The 20,810-nt window shown below is 51.0% G+C and overlaps 6 protein-coding genes across 6 annotated transcripts; 4 read left to right on the forward strand and 2 right to left on the reverse strand.

Moving 5' to 3' along the window:
- Positions 1 to 669: 669 nt before the first annotated feature.
- Positions 670 to 4,458, reverse strand: N7473_012071 (pentatricopeptide repeat protein; the record flags this gene model as incomplete). Its single annotated transcript, XM_057158010.1, has 1 exon — positions 670 to 4,458. One exon carries the CDS (start codon positions 4,456 to 4,458, stop codon positions 670 to 672), a length of 3,789 nt encoding a protein of 1,262 aa, XP_057003860.1.
- A 5,686-nt stretch (positions 4,459 to 10,144) lies between these two features.
- N7473_012072 (class I SAM-dependent methyltransferase) lies at positions 10,145 to 11,326 on the forward strand (the record flags this gene model as incomplete). Its single annotated transcript, XM_057158011.1, has 1 exon — positions 10,145 to 11,326. The coding sequence occupies one exon, from the start codon at positions 10,145 to 10,147 to the stop codon at positions 11,324 to 11,326; it is 1,182 nt and encodes a 393-aa protein (XP_057003861.1).
- A 1,609-nt stretch (positions 11,327 to 12,935) lies between these two features.
- erg8 (phosphomevalonate kinase) lies at positions 12,936 to 14,477 on the forward strand (the record flags this gene model as incomplete). The annotated part of the gene is made up of 2 exons (XM_057158012.1): positions 12,936 to 13,297; positions 13,370 to 14,477. The coding sequence occupies 2 exons, from the start codon at positions 12,936 to 12,938 to the stop codon at positions 14,475 to 14,477; spliced, it is 1,470 nt and encodes a 489-aa protein (XP_057003862.1).
- Positions 14,478 to 16,477: 2,000 nt separating this feature from the next.
- N7473_012074 (uncharacterized protein) lies at positions 16,478 to 17,467 on the forward strand (the record flags this gene model as incomplete). Its single annotated transcript, XM_057158013.1, has 3 exons — positions 16,478 to 17,075; positions 17,141 to 17,224; positions 17,310 to 17,467. 3 exons carry the CDS (start codon positions 16,478 to 16,480, stop codon positions 17,465 to 17,467), a joined length of 840 nt encoding a protein of 279 aa, XP_057003863.1.
- A 1,012-nt stretch (positions 17,468 to 18,479) lies between these two features.
- N7473_012075 (uncharacterized protein) lies at positions 18,480 to 19,310 on the reverse strand (the record flags this gene model as incomplete). Its single annotated transcript, XM_057158014.1, has 3 exons — positions 18,480 to 18,547; positions 18,774 to 19,113; positions 19,308 to 19,310. 3 exons carry the CDS (start codon positions 19,308 to 19,310, stop codon positions 18,480 to 18,482), a joined length of 411 nt encoding a protein of 136 aa, XP_057003864.1.
- Positions 19,311 to 19,623: 313 nt separating this feature from the next.
- Positions 19,624 to 20,297, forward strand: N7473_012076 (mitochondrial 37S ribosomal protein uS12m; the record flags this gene model as incomplete). The annotated part of the gene is made up of 2 exons (XM_057158015.1): positions 19,624 to 20,157; positions 20,232 to 20,297. The coding sequence occupies 2 exons, from the start codon at positions 19,624 to 19,626 to the stop codon at positions 20,295 to 20,297; spliced, it is 600 nt and encodes a 199-aa protein (XP_057003865.1).
- Between the last annotated feature and the right edge of the window lie 513 nt (positions 20,298 to 20,810).

Raw genomic sequence — 20,810 nt, forward strand, 5'->3', positions numbered from 1 at the left:
ACCGATCTATCAAGAACATCGAATTCCAAGTATTCTCGAAGGCAAAACAGCTTGTCCGGTTGCCGTCAACGAACCACGTCTAACGTGTTTACAATTGACCAAGAAGACTCATTCACTTTTTTTGTATTTCATCAGCGTCTAGAAGCGCGATGCAGAGTAGAGATGTGTCTATGAACATGCACAAATCAAAATGGTATACAAGCCGAGGGCAACAACAAAGGCCCCGACCAGACAAAAACAAAACAAAACCAAACCCGCCAAATTGGAAATCATCCTTTTAAATCGCCAATCAACGCCTGAAACCTCGCTGAATGCCGATGGAAATCAAAACAAAGAACAACAGATCAAACAAAAACAGAAACCCACAAGAGACAATGTTTATCCCACAACCAGGTGTATATCCAAGAGCCAACCACAAAAATAGATAAAAGATCCAAATCCGAGATACACCCTAATAACAAGCGCCGAACCGGAAAAACCAAGCCTGAGGCCAAGCCGGGATCCAGCCCTGGCAAGGTGATGTAGGTGTGAAAGGTGTTTCAAGTCGCCAATTGCAGTCACGTAGAATCACCAGATTAAATGGGGATAGACCTGGTCGTAGGAATTTCCAGGAACAACAAATAAGTGAAAAAAGGATCAGGAAGAGAAATTGTTGAGAAGAAAGGGGGTTTAGACGGAGGGGGCAGCGGTGCCGACCAGGTCGATGATCTTGCTGGCCACGGCGGATGGATATCCGCGCGACATCATCTCTTGGACGATGCCGGCAGCGGCAGCACGGTCATCAGCGCCGAGGAATGCGCGGGTCATAGCCTCGTAAGTGCTAGGCTCGCGCTTCTCAATGCCGATGCTGTCGTAGATAGTCTTGGCCTTGGCGACGTTGCCCTCGGCTGCCCAGCCGTGGATGAGCGTGTTGGCGATGTAGGCGGTTATCTCGACGTTGCGCTGCTTCATGCCGCTGACGACCTCCTCGGTGTCGGCGACGCGGTTGGTGGCAACCATCGCCTCGAAGAGGGCTTGGTACAGGCACGGTTGCAGGCGCACGCGGCGGTCAGCGAGCACGGAGTCGAAGACCTTGCGGGCGGCGGGGAGATCATGCTGAACGCAGCCCTTGGCGTGGACAAGCGAAGCATAGTGCACGGCATCGGGCTGAACACCAGCGGCTTGCATGTCGGCGAGGACGCGCTCGGCGGCGGGCATGTCAATAGGGTCGAGCGAGGCATGAGCGTCAATGAGCAGCTTGTAGGTGTGCGTGGTAGGCTTGATGTTGCGGGCCTGCATGCGCTCATAGTAGGCGAGGACCTTGGAACGATCACGCTTGGTGTTCAGGAAGTACTGGATCATCGAATTGTACGGGGCGGGGCGCGGCTTGTAGTTGGGCATGGACTCCATCTCCTCAAACATCTCTTCGGCGAAGCGCTCGTCACTGACTCGGCACAAGGCGTTGACGATCGTACCGTATGTGACGCTGGTCGGGCGGACGTTGTTGGCGCGCATCTCGGCGAAGTAGGCAAGGCAGTCATCAATGCGACGCGCTTTACCGAGCTTGCCAATAAGCGCGTTGTACAGGAACGAGGTGGGCTCGACACCCTCGGCGACAGCACGGTGGAAAATCTTCAGGGCCTCGGTGGCTTCGTCAAAGGTCTTGGTCGACTCCTTCAGGGTGGTGATGTACAGGCCGAATGTGTTGGCGGAGGGGGCAGAACCGAGACCGAGGAGCTCCTGGTGATACTGACCAGCCAGGTGACGGTCACCGAGAGTGAGGCAGGCAGCGACCATGGCATCAAGGATGGAGACCCAACCGTACTTGACGGCGTTGTGAGCCAGGTTCAGGGGGACATCGGTGCGGGCCATGGAGTGGATCTCGTGGACCAACTCCATCCGACCAACCTTAGCGGCAGCGGTGATGAGCTTGGCGTAGGTGATGTAGCGAGGGTGACGGCCAATGCGACGCATGTTCTTGAGGCGAATCAGAGCATCATTGAGATGGGTCTCGGCGCGGCCAGTGGTCTTTTCGAGCTCATCGGCGATGATGGCAGATCCTCGGAAGTCGGTGGCATGGGCGTACGGGTCGAAAGAATCCGGGCTCACAGAAGGGGTCGTGATGTTGGTCTCGGCCATGGAAACGGGGCTGTGGCGGTCTGACAGGAATGATGCCTGCGTCGAGGCCTCCAAGTGATCCTGCCACCTCTTAACGATGTCGGGGCGGCTAGTGAACAGCTTGGCGACGGCCTGGTCGACCAGACGGGTAGTGTTGGTATCCATAGGGAGGGCAGCAGACAGAGCGACATCGAGCATGTGGGCAAAGCGGACCGGGTGGGCAACGTCAAAGATGAGAGCACTGTTTCCAGCCAGCATGCGAGCCTGAACCTGGAGAGCCAGAGTAAGGTCGGCTGGGCTCAATTGCGAGATGCCAATAGGTCCCAGACTGGCGACGGCGTGCTCCGCAAGAAGAGACACGAGGCCGCCATTCTCAACCATAGACCACAGCAGATTCATCGAGGCCTGAGGTGAGAGAACAGCGGCCGTCTCCATGAGGACACGGCTAAAGAGATGAAGCGACTCGGTAATCTGCTCACGGACAGTGGCAGGCGCGACAGTAACCTGCTTGGCAGCGGCGGAGCGGATACGGGCAAACATGTTGCGAGCCTCGTGGATACCATCCTCAACTTGGCCGCTCTTCAACAACGCAACGGCGTACATCGCGGTCGGCTGAACCATATCCGGGGTTGCCTGACCCACCGTGTTCAGCATGATCCACAGAGACCGAGCAGCCGAAACGTTGCCCTGACGGACGTGAAGCGCGAGGAGTGAAACGGCAGGGTTCTGACGAATATCGGGGGAGGTGGACAGACGGTCATATGCTTCGGAGGCGGTGGTGAGATCGCCTGCGTCGGCCGCAGAAATGCAGATCCGGGAAATGGCCTGATCGCGAGCCGCATCGTGCAATTGCTCCTTGGCTTGCTCGAGGGCCTTGCCATGTTCGCCAACATTCAAAAAGTGCTGCACGAGGGCGTCCTGAACGATCACAGATTCCAGCGCGGCCCAACGGCCTTCGCGGTTCTCAGTGACCTCATCGAACGAAGAACGAATCCGGTCTAGGAAGTTCATGGCACCCTCTTCCTTGCCGCAAGACAGATAAGCGCGGATGACGGCCGCGTAGACTTCACCGTCGAGACGCTTGATAATGGTGAACACGCCGTTGTCGTCCGATACTGCCAGGCTACGGTACTCGTTGTAGCACTCGACCACGCTAGACAGGTCACCCGTGCCGGCAAAGGCATCGATCATGGAGGGGAAGATGGACGCGTGAGGAGTCACTTTCTGCATCTCCATGTGAGAGTAGATCCGGATCATATCCTCGACCTTACCCTCGCGAGAACAAGCAATGATGAGATGGCTGTACAAGTCGGTGGGGAACACAAGACGAGAGTGGCGGCTGGTGGCGGTGTTAAACAGCTTCACGGCGATGGACAGGGAGGCATCCTCGGCAAGCAGATCACGCTCCAGTTCGCTGGACTGCAGCATAAACTTGCCGGGCTCCTCCATACCACCGTACCGAACGCGCTCCTGCTCAAGCACCTCCTTGGCCTTGATCGCTTGGTTCGCCTGAGTGACCAACAGCTGAACGAGAGTCTGATAAGTGTCTTCATCGGGAATTACCCTGCGACGAAGCATGTCGGAGTACACGTCGAGAGCCTTGTGAATGGCCTGGGCAGCCTCGGGGTGAAGGCGAATAGCAGCAAACAGCAAGGCATTGTATGCCTCGACAGTTGGAGTCAGACCCTCGCGAAGGATCGACTCGAATGCAGTCGGGATCTCAGAGAAGCTCTTGTCCGTCGCTAATTGCACAATGCGCTCCGAGGCGACTCTACTTTCCTCTGAAATCGCCTCCGAGATGACCACGTCCTCGACAGCGGACTCAGCAACGACAGCCTCAGTCACGTTCGATGCCTCTTCTGCTTGTGCCTGCTCCTCCTGAATCTGGATCTCTCGAGCGACGGCCTCCTCGACCTGTGCACTGACGTTCTCGTTGACAGCGGCCTTGGTCAAGTGTGGAGGCTCGGGGGAAGGGATGCGCTCATCCTTTGCATCCTCGACTTCCTCGGTAGGCTTCCAGCCAATGCGACGGTTGAACTGGAACTGGCGGAAATCGGTATCGTCGCCGGTCTGCTGGGCGTGCTGCCAGGCAGCATAGTAGGCGGCTAGACCGAAGTCACCATTGCTGCCGGTACCCTGGCTAGCCTTGGCGCCAGCGCCAGATGAGCTGGAGGCATTGGAGAAGGCATTCTGTAGCTGGGTTGTGCGAGAGAATTTGGCGGCTGGTTGGAGGGAGAGTTGGTTGAGAGTGGTGGACGACGCGTAGGACTGCGACGCGGCCACTACCGACTGAGCATAGCCATGGGTAAAGGCTTTGGTGAAACTCTGGCGCGCGAGATGGGTGAATGGCTTGAAGACCATTTATCTAGCGGGGGTCCTCTTCAGAGTGAAGAGGCAATGCTGGAGAGGAAAAGAACGAGGCGTTAGAGAGCGAACACAGAGTCATGAGGGAATTGTGGTGTGCGTTCGAAGGGAAACAGAAGGCAAAGATTCGAAGGTCTTACCTTGCACTCAGAATAATAATTGAAATGCAGGTTCATTGAACGACTTCAGTCGCCAATGAACGCGCCGATAAGCGGAAGTAAGGAATGGGAGGGAGGTGGAAATTAGACGCTGTTGTCGAGATAGAAAGACCTGTGTTCCGGACAGGGTCTTCTAGTGATTTGGTCGTAGGGTTGTATGCGATAGGAGGGAGAAATGGAATCCGATGAAAATCAGGAGCCTGAGAAATGTTCACACAAAAAAAAGCGAGGCACCAGCGTCACAAATAAGGAATGGAGAGGATTCTGGAAGGAGATGGAGTCGCAGCATAGTGGGCCTGGCTGTGCTAGCAACTTGGTTTTGCTGGTTCTGGCGGTTTGGGGCCGATCCTCTCCGGAGAATCCTGTGCAGGTATTCGGTACCGGTCGAGTGTCGCGTGTGGCCTGCATGGTTCCATATTCCTGCGAGACTAACTGTATGTACCTAGTACCATCGTCAAACGCACCGTGATACAAGCCACAATCGAGGCTGCTACATTTTACAATCGAGGTGAAATCGACACGTCAACACTTCCAGCTGAGCCTAGGTATTATCCGGGGAACAGCAGAACGACTCCTCGATGTATCGAGGAACCGAGATCTATCGTGGCAAGAATATTACCAATCCTGGTACATTAGACTTCAATAACGTCGATTTACTTCACTGATCTATACAGTGAACGTGTCAGGTAACGAGGATACGTCGATATACTTCGAGTCCTTCCCCGGTTCCTCCCAGGATCATGTCAGCAGGGTCAGGTGGCTCGACGAAAAACCGGACAAAGGGGCAGCCCATCCAGCCAATCAAATAGCAGAATATCCCTGCGATCGGGCAAAAAGGGGGAACCCAGCGGAGAAGCAGAAGCCAAAAGATCCAAACAGACACTGTCAAGGTGCCTGGATGACTCACCCCCATCCCGGTTCTTTTTCTTGTCCGCTCTCTCGGAGAAGCTACTCTTCTTCCCCGTCGGCTCGGCCTCCCGAACTGTCCGACGGGGTTAACGGTCTTTATACTCGCTGGTTCTGCGCTCTTCATTCTTCGGACATTGATGGTTACTCTCGGAGGACGGAGGACGGAGGACGGAGAGCTGGAGATACTGAATTGGGATACGAGGGAGTCAGATTGCAATTCGTGTCTGACAATGACGTGGTATGTCCCGTCCGAATTCTGGAGAGTCTCATCTTGATGGAAGGCCAGGTGTTCTTTTCTCCATCTTCTTACAGACATTGTGGGATACCCTTCTTTTATGTATTTTGATATCCAGTCATGAACAGGAAAAGCATCAGACTACTCTGGAACGATCATGACGACGCCAAGAAACATCAGACGATTGATTCTTTAGCGTCTGATCGGTCGGTGATAACTCGGATACCGGTCTTTGAACGTCACGTGACTATCTGCGGTTTATGGTCAGGGTCTCCATAACATACTCACCGAGCGAAGTAAAAAATAGGTTCAGAGCAAGAGGTTCTTTTCATATCACCGTGGATAATGATACTGATTTTATTTAATGAAACTAGCTCTATACAAGAACAGTCACAAACCATTTATTTCCCGCTGGCTCGCCTACCAATTATGCAATTATCCAAGAGGTATAAAGGAGTCGAGCGTTTAAAGTCATCCCTCCTAGTAGAGTGGGGTTCCATAAGTTTGAACCCCCGACAATTTTTCAAAATCATCTTAGCATTCATGAATTGGACGATAGACTAAAAGATGATACCTCAGCTATCAAGAAAGAGTATTTCAATGACCTTTAGAAAGACCTTTCCAAAAATAAGAAGTAGAAGTATATCTGTTGGGCGGTTTCCCTGGTTCCGAGACTCAGAGTTTTGAACTCCCACTGTGCCGGACAGCCCCCAGCATCAAGGAACTATACCTTCGCGAGGACCAGCCACCAAAAATTGCTAAAAAGCGGAGGATGATAGGCAGGCATCTGACGTCAGATGGATAACCCGCAACGCTCGGACATCGTCCCGCGAGACCGTGCTCCATACATTTGTCGATCGATGTCCCGTGTCATGTTGGTCCCAACCTCAGCTACTGTGCTTCCAACCTGACTTGGCTTGGTCCGCACCCGCGGGGTTCAATCTCTTTTAAGACCCCGACTACTCCGTACTCCATTGACAAAGAGACAAGGAAGAAGAGGGGCATTGCACAGGCCAAATCACGGCATTCCCTATTCGCCCGTTGCATGCCGCGTGGGATGGCGTTGGTGCCTTGGGTGCCTGTCATGCTACCATTGACCTGTCTGGTCCGCTCGTTTCCGCTTATCAGATCCTCACTCGCACAATATAATCCTGGTACTTCCTTCTATGCACGGGGCTCGAGGTGGCTATTTACGAGCGATAAGCGAGGTCAGGCCTGTGGTGTTGGATTTCTTGAGATATGTGGCTGAGGAGATACGCCGTCATCTAAGATATACATATATAACCACGAGAGGTTTATCCCCGCCCAACACACTTTGAGTACATTAATTACTAAAGAGATAATCAAGCGATACCCATAATGCAGACCTTTTGAGGCCAGCCACGCCAACCAACACAAGATCCAACAACCTGGGTCGGTTCCACCACCAGGCCCGTGTCCGGGGGAGGTGGAGGCGATGAGGGGGTATTCAGTGATAGAACCTGATACCTACCGTAAAAGAATAAGAACAACACCGGATCTACATCTTAACGGAGCCAAATGACTCTATCTTATTCGTACAGAGGCATGGTGTCATGAAGAAAGAGGAGCGCGGTATCTTTTCTTGATTTGTATAGTCGGTGCCGAATAGTCTCCGGAGGAGCAACCCCTCATTTGTACAATAGGGTCATCCCCCGGAGTCCCTACTTAGTCGTTGGCAAAGAGATTGATGGTAACTATGACTCACACTGTTAGTCTAACCAACTTAGACAGCAGGTAGTTAGTTAACTATGGGAGGAATAACCTAAATTGGATCCCGCTTTCGTCGACATACACCCTGGTCTGACTAACCATTGTTTTATAACTAACTACAGAAGTGTAAATGACCTCATTTTACGCCCTTCGAGTGAGAGGTTTCTTCCACTCATAGTGATATGTATGGCAGTTCAATTTTTACCGATCTAGGTTGGATTGATACTCGGCGTGCATATGTAGCAATATTTTCTCTCCTTTTTTATGGGCCGATGGCGGTCCACCAGATGAACTCCACCATCATGCACGCCCTATGAAAGGTACTGTAGCATCGTAGAGAGCTGATCTCGAGCTACATTGATCGCAGCTTATGGTTGCTTTGCTACCATTCGGTGTTATTATTTATGCGAGAGAAAAGAAATTCATAAAAGGAAACACCCAGTAATTGAGATTTGGTCTCCTTTGAACTCGAAATAGTCAAAGTATGAAAGTCAAACTGAGAAAGGCCTACTCAACTACTGCATATCTCCCTAATGCCTCAAAATGTAGGGATTGTTAATGTAATAAACGGCCCCTGCTCGAAGACCCGCGTACTCCGGACTAAATCCGATTATCATCTGTGCTGTAGTCAGCGGAAAGAAGCAATGCCAAGCGCTGTCCGTTGAAGAGCGTACTCCAGTCGAGAATATCACCGAAGACCTTTACTTGCCGAGCCTCGAGCCATTTACCCCTGAATACAGAGCAATAAATCTCTACTATGATCTTGAAAAGGTTCATTAAAACGCGCCACTCCATGATTCAATAGTTGTCATTCATAGTATGAAGAGACAAGGAGCATGATACTCGATTGGGAGCATCAGGTGACCGGGCCCGGATATACGGGTATCTCTCAAGGTATCTCAGGGTCCGAAATTCGGGCCAAAGTACAGTCGGACGATCCAGTCGGTGCTCTGGGAATAAAGTGGAGCTCATCCGTCACTTTAGCCATTTTCGGTCATTTTAGCCTTTAGTCAGCTGTAAATAGTGGGTCTGGTCAAAAACCCTCAAAGATTATTCAATAATCAGGATCTGCATCAGTCATGACAGATCCAAAAGAAAAGCCTTACGGTCCACTCCCGGGGCGCATAGAGCCATGGAAGGATGGTTCGCCTCGAGTAGCATTTTTATTTTATCAAGTTTCAGTTTAGTTGGTGATAGTGTTCGTCTTTTCAGAGGGGGTTTTTCCTGTTGCAAAAAGCTTCTCGAAGCCGCTTCCGTAAGCTTCCACTGGCCCCGCCTACAGGGCAGACCCTTTATACTTCATCCTGCCGGAATAACCGCGTGGCTAACTGCATCACAAAGAGGAAATTCGTTGACAGATGCGTGGCACTTCCTAATAACACGTCGATAAAAAAATAGGAAGTGAAAAATGGCAATTCTTCGGTAAAAAAAAGCCTGTAGGAGGGTTGACACGAGGGATTGCAGGGTTTCTGATGCAAGGGAACTAGTACGAAGCTAAGCCTGAAGCTTTCCAGTACAGGGCCAGAGCTTTATAGGTCAGACTCCGTAGGCACTCCGAAGGAGTTTGACTAACCAAGTAAATTTCTACTGGTAGAGAGCTGGATGGCGCAATCTAGACATATTCCACCATGCATCGACTCATGTGTGATGCTCCCACCCTGTCTCTATCCGCCAACCAGAGGCATCATTCGAGATACAAAGCAGCTCCTCGCATAATACTCCGCACGCACAGCAGCCCTGCGCACTATTCCTTCAGAGTACTACTATCGGTAGGTTCAAAAGAGCACTCTGTACCTCATCGGGAAAGTATCAAGGTGGGTCTCGATCGTCGTTCCCATGACGATACTCATTTCCTCTCAAAAACCCTTCCCGCGTCATCCGTCATCCGTACCTGGCCAGCTCGTACTCACAGACCGTGGCTTGGGATGCCCATCATAATCCTAAAACCCCTCCTTCTACAGTCATGGAGGGGATTGAGGGGACAGTGAATTCCCTATACTTTGTAAGAATGGCGAATCTCATCGATCTCATCATGTCTTTGGTTATCCGAATCCTGCTCATGTACATGGCTGGATCTTTCCGCCCAAAGAGCCCCGTTCCATACTCCGACGGTTCCATTCCATAGTTCCATAGATCCATCAATCCAGAATCCAGTCCATTATCCATATTCCCCTACTTGTGGGTAGTTCAATATCTCCCGGCCTTCTTCTGCCGTCCGAGCCACTACTGCCGGCCTATCCGAAAGGAGCTTCCACGTCTGGTGACAATCCACCCGGGCTACTGTCTGCTCGTCAACGAGTCTTGGCGGAAGTTCTTTCGCCTTTTTGGCATTTTTCATGCTTTTATTTCTTTAATCGTGGAGACACAAAAGGATCCCCGACTGCGCGCTGCTTATAAATTGCGCCGGGCCCTCGTGGAGCGCTGCGAAAAAATAGAATATTAACTATACATTCCGCGCGACCCTGTCTCGTCTCCCACTTCTTTTTTTCTTTGAGCTTTGCTACTATACCCACTATTGAAGCTATTCCAGCTATTTAAGCTTCCCTCGCATTCGAATCTACCCTATTGGGATCCGCCTTGCTGCATATAGCCTCTGGACAGCACAAAAGAGCTTTGAAAAGAGCTGTGCATTTCTTTCGCCTTGCCCACTATGGTGTCGCAAATCGTCTTGCCGCAGCACCCTGGTCAAACCAAGCGGGGTTCTGAGAGTGATAGCTCGCTGGACGAGATCGCCGAACAGAAACAGAAGCTTTTCATCAGTGCGCTGGGAAAGCATGGAAAGCATAGCAAGGATCTTGATGACTCCGCTTCGCCCAAGCGCTGGAAGAGCTTCTGGACTTCTTTCCGCTACCTCGCCAACCTGACACCAAAGGAAGTTGATGACTTCATGGCTTCTTATGTGATTTACAACCTGGACTGGGAGAACAAGCAGCAGATGACCGAGGTCTTGGGACCCAGCTACCAAGAAAAAGTTGGCGATTGCTTGAAGTCTTACTATGGGGTGCTCAATCATCTGTGTGCTCTGGGTGATGTCGAGAAAATGTATATCCCACCCTGGATGAGTCGCAAGGCATCTGTCTTGGAGAACCAGATTCTCTACGAGCGCTCAATTGCGCACGACATCGGCCTGCGCGCCGGCGACAAGGTGTTGGATCTTGGCTGTGGCCGTGGGCGCGTCGCAGCTCACATGGCGCAGTACTCTGGGGCGCAAGTCACCGGTCTCAACATCGATCCCAATCAAGTCGCGCAGGCCAAGAGCTTCAATGAGGAGCGTGGTCTGCACAACAACTTCATCCAGCAAGATTTCAACAGCCTCCCACTGCCCTTCGCCAACGAGAGCTTCGACGCCTTCTACCAGATCCAAGCCCTGAGTCTTTGCAAGGACTTGCCCGCGCTCTTCCGCGAAATCTTCCGCGTGGTCAAGCCAGGATCCAAGATCTCGCTGCTAGACTGGATCAGCCTCCCCGCCTACGAGCCCACGAACCCCGAGCATGCCGAGCTTATGCGCCGCGTGAAGCCCTTGATCGGCGCTGTCGGCACCCCCACGCAAGAAAGTCTGGAGACGGCGCTGAAGGAAGCCGGCTTTGAAGTTGTCAAGTCCGAAAATGCCAGTATCGATGGCTTGCAGGCCCCGCTGATTGACACTGTTGATCTGTACTTCCGTACCCTGCGCCAGGTCATTCTTGGCCTGGTCAAGCTGCACGTGCTGCCGCGTCACTTCAAGACTCTTATCAATCGCCTGTGCCTTGATGGTCAGGCCTTTGTCAAGATGGATAACATGCGCTTGGCTACTACGAGCTATAGCATCATTGCGCAGAAGCCGAAGGCTTAATTGTGAGCAAGGTCTTTTGACCGGCCTGTTCCACAACGTCACCTTCACGACCGTGATGTTCTTCGTACGAACTGACAGCGAGAGGAAATCGACAGGGTGTCATGGGCTCAATTGGGCATCTTCTCAAACCTACGGCCTATATATACACTATGTCCTACATCTTGCATATGCATCGAGTCGACCCGATCGAGCCCCGCGACCCTGCCCCCTCGTACCCCCATTCATTCGCAACTTGACCGATTGCTTTGATCATCTATTCATATAAATACCCATGTACAGTAATAAAAGCTATAGAGGCTCGGGAGTTTAGGTTGTTTTCTTTGACGTTTGGCAATTTTTCACCATCTCTTCTTTCTTTCTTGATACGAGAGCTACTCTGGAGCAGGGTTGGAGTTTTTCATTTTTGTTTTGGAAAGAGTTAATGTCAATTTTCGTACATATTCATACTGGCATACACATAGCTTTTAGTCCTTTGTTTTTTAATCGATTTGCAAATACTGTGAGGTTTATTTTGGCCGAGGCTAATCGCGCGCCAACTTGTGCTTTCGCACGACATGCTACTACTATTATATTTTCTGATCCAGTTCCCGGAGAATAGGTACACCGGATCCTTGATACCTAGACTGGAGAAACGGTTTTACAATGTAAATTTATATGATTTAATTTTCCCTTTTGTGAAGTGTCTTTTGAACCGTCTTTCGTGATAGCTAAAGTGAAAGGCTTAGTACATAGGTATTGCTAGGATATCTAGGTACCCGATGCCCCTGTTATCCACTATATCCGAAAATAGAAGAGTTTGTCGTGTGAAAGCACAAGTTGGTGTGCGAGTAGTCTGTTACGGCTTTGAAAGTCCCCACATCAGATAGTGACATCCATGGCGTATTCAATTGCATTGAAATCGGGACTTGATCACTGGATGGTCGTCTCTGATATCATATGTACTCGGACTCTTGCGCTGCCTAATCAGGACCATTTTCCGATATCGATTTAGAACTGGTGCCGTAGCGCTATGGTAGCACATAGAGCGGAGAATGAGCGAAGTACCGAATTTTGCAATCGACTGACCAACAGGTATTTTGGAGGGTCTAGACCTTTCAGATAGGCATGAGCTGGCTGTCGGGTAAGCTTGATTTTCCTGGTTTGTACCAGAGTGATGCGGTACTCTGCCACCATCCTTACAACATTGAGATAATTACCAGGAATAACATGATGTAGGGAAATAAAGTCCAGTATTGATTAAAATCGAGATGTTTCTTCCACCAGGGATGACTGTTTAATTCCCCCTTGTGGCCATTAAGTTTGTATAGTTCCCATCGACGCAACATGTGGCCCAACACGCTAGTCCCCTTTAGGAGATTTAGATACATCCTTACCTCCACCGACGAGGGGCGTTCTTTCTTCCGCCCTACTTTCCCCCCTTTCCCCTCTCCACACAACAAGATAACCTCTAAAACCGACGACGCAGATTCCAATCCATCATTTACGTCTCCAATCTGGTCGTGGACTAGCTAATTTCCCCTCCCGCGCACAAGAAGTCCCGCGGGGCATATCATATCGATAAACCGACCGACCACCCGCCTTTCCTCCACAAAACCCTCGCTCGGTATCCATGCCACCCCAACCCTCCTCAGTGACGGCCTTGTCTGCGCCTGGCAAGGTCCTGCTGACTGGCGGCTACCTCGTCCTCGACCGGACCTACACGGGCACTGTTTTCGCCCTTGATGCGCGCATTCATGTTGTTGTTCAGCAATTAAGGCGGGGACACCGCCGCGGACCTTCTGGGGCGAGTGCGGATGCGAAAGCAGCGGTGTCTGATGCGGATGCTCAATCCAGCAAGGCCGAGGGAGAGGAGCAGGAAGCTGAGCGTACTGTTGTTGTGCGATCACCGCAATTCGTGGATGCGATCTGGGAGTATGGTGTGCAACGATGCGAGAATGGTGGGGGTGTGAAAGTCATCCAAAAGAACAATGGGTATGATATCGCGCTATTGATGCTTTTACAACTTCTAAAATCACGTTACTAACCTGTACATGCTACTTTTAGCCCGCGTAATCCGTTCGTCGAGACTTCGTTGAGCTACGCTTTGACCTACATCAGTTACGTCGCCGACTCCAAAGATTTTGGTTCTCTGTCGGTCACCATCCTGGCGGATAATAATTACTATTCCGAGACTGCTACTTCGAAGGATCACGCCACCCAGGGACGCGCTGGACGCTTCGTCAACTTTGGCGTTCCCCTTCAAGATGCCCACAAGACTGGATTGGGCTCGTCGGCAGCCCTCGTTACGGCTCTTGTCTCGTCCTTGGTGATCCACCGTACCATGCAAGCAGATGATCTGGGTGCTGGACGTGACAAACTGCACAATTTGGCTCAAGCTGCTCACTGTGCGGCTCAGGGCAAGGTCGGATCTGGATTCGATGTGGCGGCTGCGGTATATGGATCATGCCTGTACAAGCGATTCTCGCCTGCAATTCTGGAATCTGTCGGCGATGTGGGTACTGCTGGATTTGACGAGCGGTTGTTTGCTATTGTCGAGGACGTGGACCCCAAGCACCCCTGGGATACCGAGTGTGTGGATTTCGGCATGCAGCTCCCACGCGGCATGCAGATGGTCTTGTGCGACGTTGAATGTGGCTCCCAGACTCCATCGATGGTGAAAAAGGTGCTGGAGTGGAGGAAAAACAACCGTAAGGAGGCTGATATCCTCTGGGGCAGTCTCCAGAACAACAATGAGCGATTGCGCCAGGAATTGAAGCGCCTGGCTCAGCACCCCGACGCCAACGCGGATGGCGAGTTTTCCGAAATCGCGACCTTGATTCAGCGCACCCGGCACCTCATTCGTACCATGACCCGCGAGACGAGCGTTCCCATCGAACCCAGCGTACAGACCGAGCTGCTGGACAGCTTGACCGAGATCGATGGTGTCATCGGAGGTGTCGTGCCCGGTGCTGGTGGCTATGATGCCATTGTGCTGTTGATTCGCGACGACCCCTCGGTGATTACGCGATTGAACGAGCGGTTCGAGGACTACCAGAGTGCGGTGGAAGACGACTTTGGTGGTAAAATTGGCAAGGTGCGACTTCTGGGCGTGCGTCACGGATCCGAGGGTGTGAAGAATGAAATGCTTGACCAGTATGCCGGTTGGGTCTAGGAAGCCCCCTGGTTTACCATGTCTCGCTATCTGAGAGATCACTACTAGGCAAGCCTGGCTTCGTCTGGCCTGCGGTTATTGATACCCTCGGCAACCTGCTCCTTACACGTTGGACTGGGAATAGCACACCTCTCTAGGCCCCGTCCTTCGAATTTATGAATACCACGAGTCATGGCTCTTTGCTATTGAAACATTGGAAGCCATGTCTCGGATGCCCACATCTTTTCACGCACCCCATCCATTCCTCCCTCTGTGTGCACATATTTATCATAGCGATTACCCGTGGCAGTATCAGTGCCAGTCATACTAAAGTTATTCTTGTTTATCCCCAAATGAACCAGAGCCACCCCTCACTGTACGCAACCGTAACTTAGTTTGTTTGTCGGGTGTTTCAATCTGGCCTGGATGGAGCGGGAGTTGGTCGAGACTGAAAGTTGGGGCTGAAGTGCCGGACGTTTTGATTGATGAGCAAATTATAAAATAACTTTGACTAGTTGTAGCCCTTGGAGCGTGGTGGGACTAGTTTAAACGAGCAGATTTATTCAAGATTATGTCTCCAAGACATGATCGAATGGTGATGGTCGATGATACAAGTAGCCTATTTAGACTGTCTTATCCGGGCTTGGTCATCGTCTTGCTAGCTCCTTAAGTTAGCCATGTTTCTGAATTGAAAGATGCGAGCACCTCGAAACTTCGAAAACGGGTGTAAAAAAAGACCTTTAGCTTCAATTCTAACGGAATCACCTCGACATGATGCTGGACGAAGCAATTGAAGAAACAGTGGCTTAGCATCAATGGCGCTGAGATACTTAGGAACGGTCGGCTTAAAGAAACCAGAAGAACCCTTCATAGTTTCTACAGTAAGTATGCCAAAGATTTCTGACTCACCAGTATTTGGATTTGTGCAGACCGAACCAGAGAAAGGGATCAAGAGCTTTTCATTTAGGGTTGATTCTAGTACTACCAGAAACGGATTTCACCAGAATATTGGTCGGAGCTATCACAAATACTTCCAGTGGCGCCGTCAAGGTTCGAAGAGATCCGAGGATTGATATGTGCGTGAAAATGTCTTGAATGATTCAAATGAAACAATAGTCTAGATCCTGGAATTAATTACTTGCTAATCCAAGTAAAAGTAGATCAAAGTGGCATTGGGAATGGGCATAGATTGTAGGACTCTGTATACTGCAGCGGCTTTGAATCAGACATCATTCTCTGCTCTATACACTAGAATTCCGTTATGAGAGGAATCCATTAGAAGATTTAATCTAAAAATTATCATGATAGAGCATCACTTGTCATCATATCAGTCTTCTCGAGCAGTTCTGGTTAGGTAATTCTTGGCTGCTCGGCACTCTTACTCTCCTTAGTCTCCTAGTTTCCTAGTGGTTTCCCCGGATCTTCCTTATCGTGCTGGGCTTCTTTATGGGGATTATGACAGGATACTTGTACATTGGATCTTGGGCCTTGATGACATCCTTTGACAAACTATTTGTAATTCCAGACAGTCGGATTCACTCGAGCGTATCTATTATTTCTACTCTGTATTGTTGCAGCCTTTGTCTTGTGTCGATCCCCATTCAAGGTTTTCTCTTTTCTCCTTCCCGACGCTGAGCCTGGACTTCAAGGTGAACCGGGACCCTTGGGCCTAGTGCAACCTCCATTTCATCTGATTTTTTCAAGTTTATCCATTCCATATTTTCTTTTTGGATCTGTACCTTCTCTCGAATCCTTTCACGCACCCTACAATATCTCTGTAGAGACCGCCCATTTCGCTAGCGATCAAGACTATTGCGCCTCCCGCTTAGGGACGACTCCTCACGTCTGGAACCGATCGACCGTCCGTCCGCATCTCCTCTCCTCTTCTCCTCTTTTCCAACCTCTTTTACCCTTCCTCCTCCCCTTCTACTCTTTCATCCTTCCATCCTCGTTGGTGCCAATCTTTCCCAGTGTTCCCCCGGGAAAGCTAATTGCCACCTACCATCGGGGCCACCGCTGCCATGTCTACCACCGATCACCCGGAGTCCGGGGTGCCCGACTCCAGCGACCATCATGAGTCGGGGGTGACCACGACTTCTCCGCAGCAGAGCTCCCACCCCGATCCCACCACCACAGAGTCCACCTCTGCCCCGGTGAACCCAGACCCGATCGCCGATGCACCTACATCGACCGTATCGGCCGATCCTCAACAGTCTCCCGCAGGCGAGGATGCGGCCACTGCGCCCCAGCACCCCGCAACCGGTGGCGAAACCGTCGCCCCTATGACAGCAACGACTAGCACTACGACAACCCCGGCCAACGACACCACCACCGCTATCGCGCAGTCTCAAAATCCAGACACGCCGTCAATGGCGACCTTGGAGCTCAAGTCGGGCGCAGACGTTTCGTCGGACCAGTCGGAGGATATCTCAGGGAAGGAGGTTGAGGATGCGGGTCCATCGCTGGTCATCACGCTGTTGCTGACGACGGGATCGCGGCACCCGTTTACGATCGATGCGAAGTATCTGCGGAAGCAATCGGTTAATGTTGAGAATGATGATCCCTTTGCGATGAGTGTTTATACGCTGAAGGAATTGATTTGGCGGGAGTGGCGATCGGGTGAGTTTGATTCATGTTGGGATGACTGGTCTCGATAATGGTCTGATGTTAACTGTTGGTTTTAGACTGGGAAACCCGTCCATCGTCGCCGAGCTCGATCCGTTTGATTTCTTTTGGAAAGTTGTTGGATGACAAGTCCCCTCTGTCTGGTATGTATCCAGTCTAAGGGTCATGATTCTGCGATATGACCACTAGGATACGCTATCAGATATGCTAACCTCTACTCTTCTACAGACTCAAAATTCAGCGCAGACCACCCTAATGTCGTACACATGACTGTCAAACCGCAAGAGGTGGTGGACGAGGAAGATGCCAAGGGTGCAAAGGCACACCTGAACCGTGATCGCGAAGCCAGCGAGCGCAGCCCCGGCTGTCGCTGTGTCATCCTATAAATGAGACATCAATTGTCTCGGGGGAGCACGTCGAATATTCTTTATATACCGATTGGATCTTGACCTTCTGATAACACACTCAATCCTTTACTGCACGACACACCATCGATCTTTCCGGAACCGCTCCCACACTAGCCACTGTCTGGCTTAGTGGCATCTCGACACACCCTGCCTGGACGCAGGATAAATATGCGCTGGGGCCTGACCACCCTTATTGCACCCGGCGGCTTATTTGACTGCTTATTCCACTGCTTATTCGATTATAGCCTGTCTAATTGTTCCTGCGACTCGCTGCATCCCCCCCCCCCCCCCAACAACACACCCCGGTTCAGTCTTCTCTGATTCTCCACGAATTGCTACCCTGACCTTTACTTCACTTCTGTCTCACTCTCCCTCTCCTTCGACTAGCCCTGTTCCTTCCTTCCTATCTATCTATCTATATACCCACCATCCGATCCCTTTTCTATCTACTCGGCTTACTAGGCATTTTCTTTTCCCCGTTCTCCTTTCCCTTTCTCTCCCGTGTCTATTTTCTGAATGGCTTGGCTTCTCTTGGGGTTTTGTGTATCTACGAATGTGCCTGTTCTCTATTTGTTGGTTTGGCTGGGTTTCTTCATTCCTTGCTCGTAGTGTATATGCTTTTTTTTCTTGCACTGGTACATAATTAAATCCTCACGAGATCTTGCTTTTGATTGGTTCTCCGATACGTATCGACTAGGCTTGTAGAATGTCGAGGCATTGCTTTTCTAGATGTGGAGATGCGTATAAAAGGTGAATCTAAAGGTGTAGATTAAACTGGAAGAAGGGATAGCCACATCGTGTCATCAGCATGCTCGTCAGAGAGCAGCGAGGATATACACGGTAATCCTCTCCCAGCAATCTATAGCTCTATCATTGACATCGGATGAAAGGGCGACGCAGGCAAATCAGAAAATGAACTGGCATAATGAAACATATCCAGCGGAGAAACAAAAACGAAACGTTAAAATTAATTCATCCAAGTCTGAGTCTCTTAGAAGTCCATCTTCAGCCTCTTCTCCATCTCATCATGGAACGAGGGTGGTTCCCGAAGATCGTCGCCTGTACACATACGAGTCAGTCCGTATATCACTCAATAGTAGGGGTTATGAAGAAACGAGAGATCAAGTCCCAAACCCAATATCCACCCCCATAGCGAACAGATAACAAACTTACCCTGGAAAACATCCTCCCAGCCAATCTCCATATCCCTTCCACCAAGCACAAGAATATCCTCATGCACATTCCCACCCTTCAACCCCCCCCAAAACCGCAGGCCGGAACGTACCATCCCGAACAATCTTAAGCTCCATGCCCCGACGCACGGGCTCCGCAATACCGTACGCCCGACGCAGAGACTCCATCTTCATGGAGTCTTGGGTGGCGCGCCAGGCCAGCAGGCGGGCTTCGAGCGGGTGTGTCGAGGAGGGGATGTCTGCTGCGGACGGGTTGTTGGTTGAGGAGGCGGTTGCAGTGGCGGGGAGGGTGAGCTTGTTGCGGAGGGTGTCGGGGAGACCGGGGGCTGAGGGGGCGCCCTTGGAGAGGTTGGCGGAGTGTGTGGTTTGGAGGCGGGCGGAGGTGTTGGTGGTTGAGGTGCGGTTGCCGCTGGGGGGTGCGATGCGGAGGGACTGGATGGAGTGGTTAGTTAGTTGTGGGCAATCAAGGTGTTTGGTTGATTAGGGGGAATGGTGATTGGGCATTGATTGAGAGGGTCGAGCTTTGATGATGGGAGAGGGATCGTGGAATCGGGATAGGCTCTCTCGAAGGCAATGGGATTGCTTGTCCGGATAGTAAGGACCAGGTCCGTAGCTTGATAACGTACCATTATGACGGGTATGAGGTGGATTCAGGGGGTTCCTTCAGCTGGATTGGCAAATGGAAATGAGAAACCTCAAGATTGACAAAGCTGTAGAGGAAGAAGAAGAGGATGCAAGAAGGTATGGAAGATGATGACTGAAATGCGGAGGACGACGGCGTCAGGCAGAGAGCAGCAGCGCGTCCAGCTCCTCCGGCCACCCACAAAATCCACCAGCGCAATTCTATCACTTCGTGTCACGTGCCATCCCAATCTCAAATTATCGGAGTCGATACTCGGACCTTACAGAGGAACTCATTCCACCTCCACTCCAACCACACCAATGCCTCAATTAATCTCCCCCCTAGCCCTCCGGGCTCTACGGACACTTATCACCCGTCCAGCAATAACACAAACCCCCCTCCGCACCCTCACAACCAGCGCCTTCCGCCGCGCAACCACCACCACAACCACAAACCTACTCACCACCAACTTCACCTTCACGCCCATCTTCCGCACCCAAACCGCCTTCCTCCGCAAATTCTCCAGCTCCCCCATCATCCGGGCAACCTACAACCAAGTTCGCCGCGGGTGCCGCAGCGGCCAACGCGCGCGCCGTGGTCGCTCCCCAGCATTGAAGGACCACCCTTCGCTGAAGGGCGTCTGCGTCAAGACGGGTATCACCAAGCCCAAGAAGCCTAATTCGGGCGAGCGCAAGGTGGCTCGTGTTCGCTTGAGTTCGGGCAAGGTTGTTAGTGCTATTATTCCTGGTGAGGGTCATAATATTCAGCAGCACAGTGTTGTGCAGGTTAGGGGTGGTAGGGCGCAGGATTGTCCTGGTGTGAAGTATCATCTTGTTAGAGGTGCTATGGATTTGGTAAGTTATTTCTTTTTCTGCCCGGGGGAATTGAAGGGAATTGTGTGGAGTCGAGGGCTGACGAGTTGTTATAGGGTGGTGTTGGAAGTCGTGTGACTAGTCGCTCTAAGTATGGTACCAAGAAGCCTAAGAGCAACTAGAAGGTTGGGATGGATTGTGTAGGATAAGGGATCTGTGTCAGAGGAACGATGCAGATTGGTATTCGGAGTTTCTAGTCTCGAGTTCAGCTCAAATCGATTGTTTGGTATGGGCATGTTTCTTGAGAGGAGCGGCATCATACTTTTATTTCCCTTTTTACACCACTGTATTTATGCAAGAGCCCTTGTTGTTATCTATTGTATTGCATGTACTATTATGAAGTGATTTGGTTATCTCTACTTTGTCCATTCTTGCATATGCTTTTAAGCATGCCACAGCCCTTACACAGTACAACTGGTACCCTTGGTGTCCAAAAGAGAGAATTACTAGGAAGAAAAGCCAGTGTTCATAGTCTTCGAACTGGGATATGGTAAATGTAGAGAAGAAAATATAGAAAATCCGTTGCTCATCCTGTGAGAATCCTCTTGTACTCCGGTGACCGATGCAACCAACTTCAAGAAAAAAAGAGGATCAAAATGGAGCAAGCAAAGAAAGGGGGGGGAAATACGCTGCTG

The sequence above is a fragment of the Penicillium subrubescens genome (genome assembly GCF_028828155.1).
Source record: "Penicillium subrubescens strain IBT 31985 chromosome Unknown utg000010l_segment0_segment0, whole genome shotgun sequence".
NCBI lineage: Eukaryota > Fungi > Ascomycota > Eurotiomycetes > Eurotiales > Aspergillaceae > Penicillium > Penicillium subrubescens.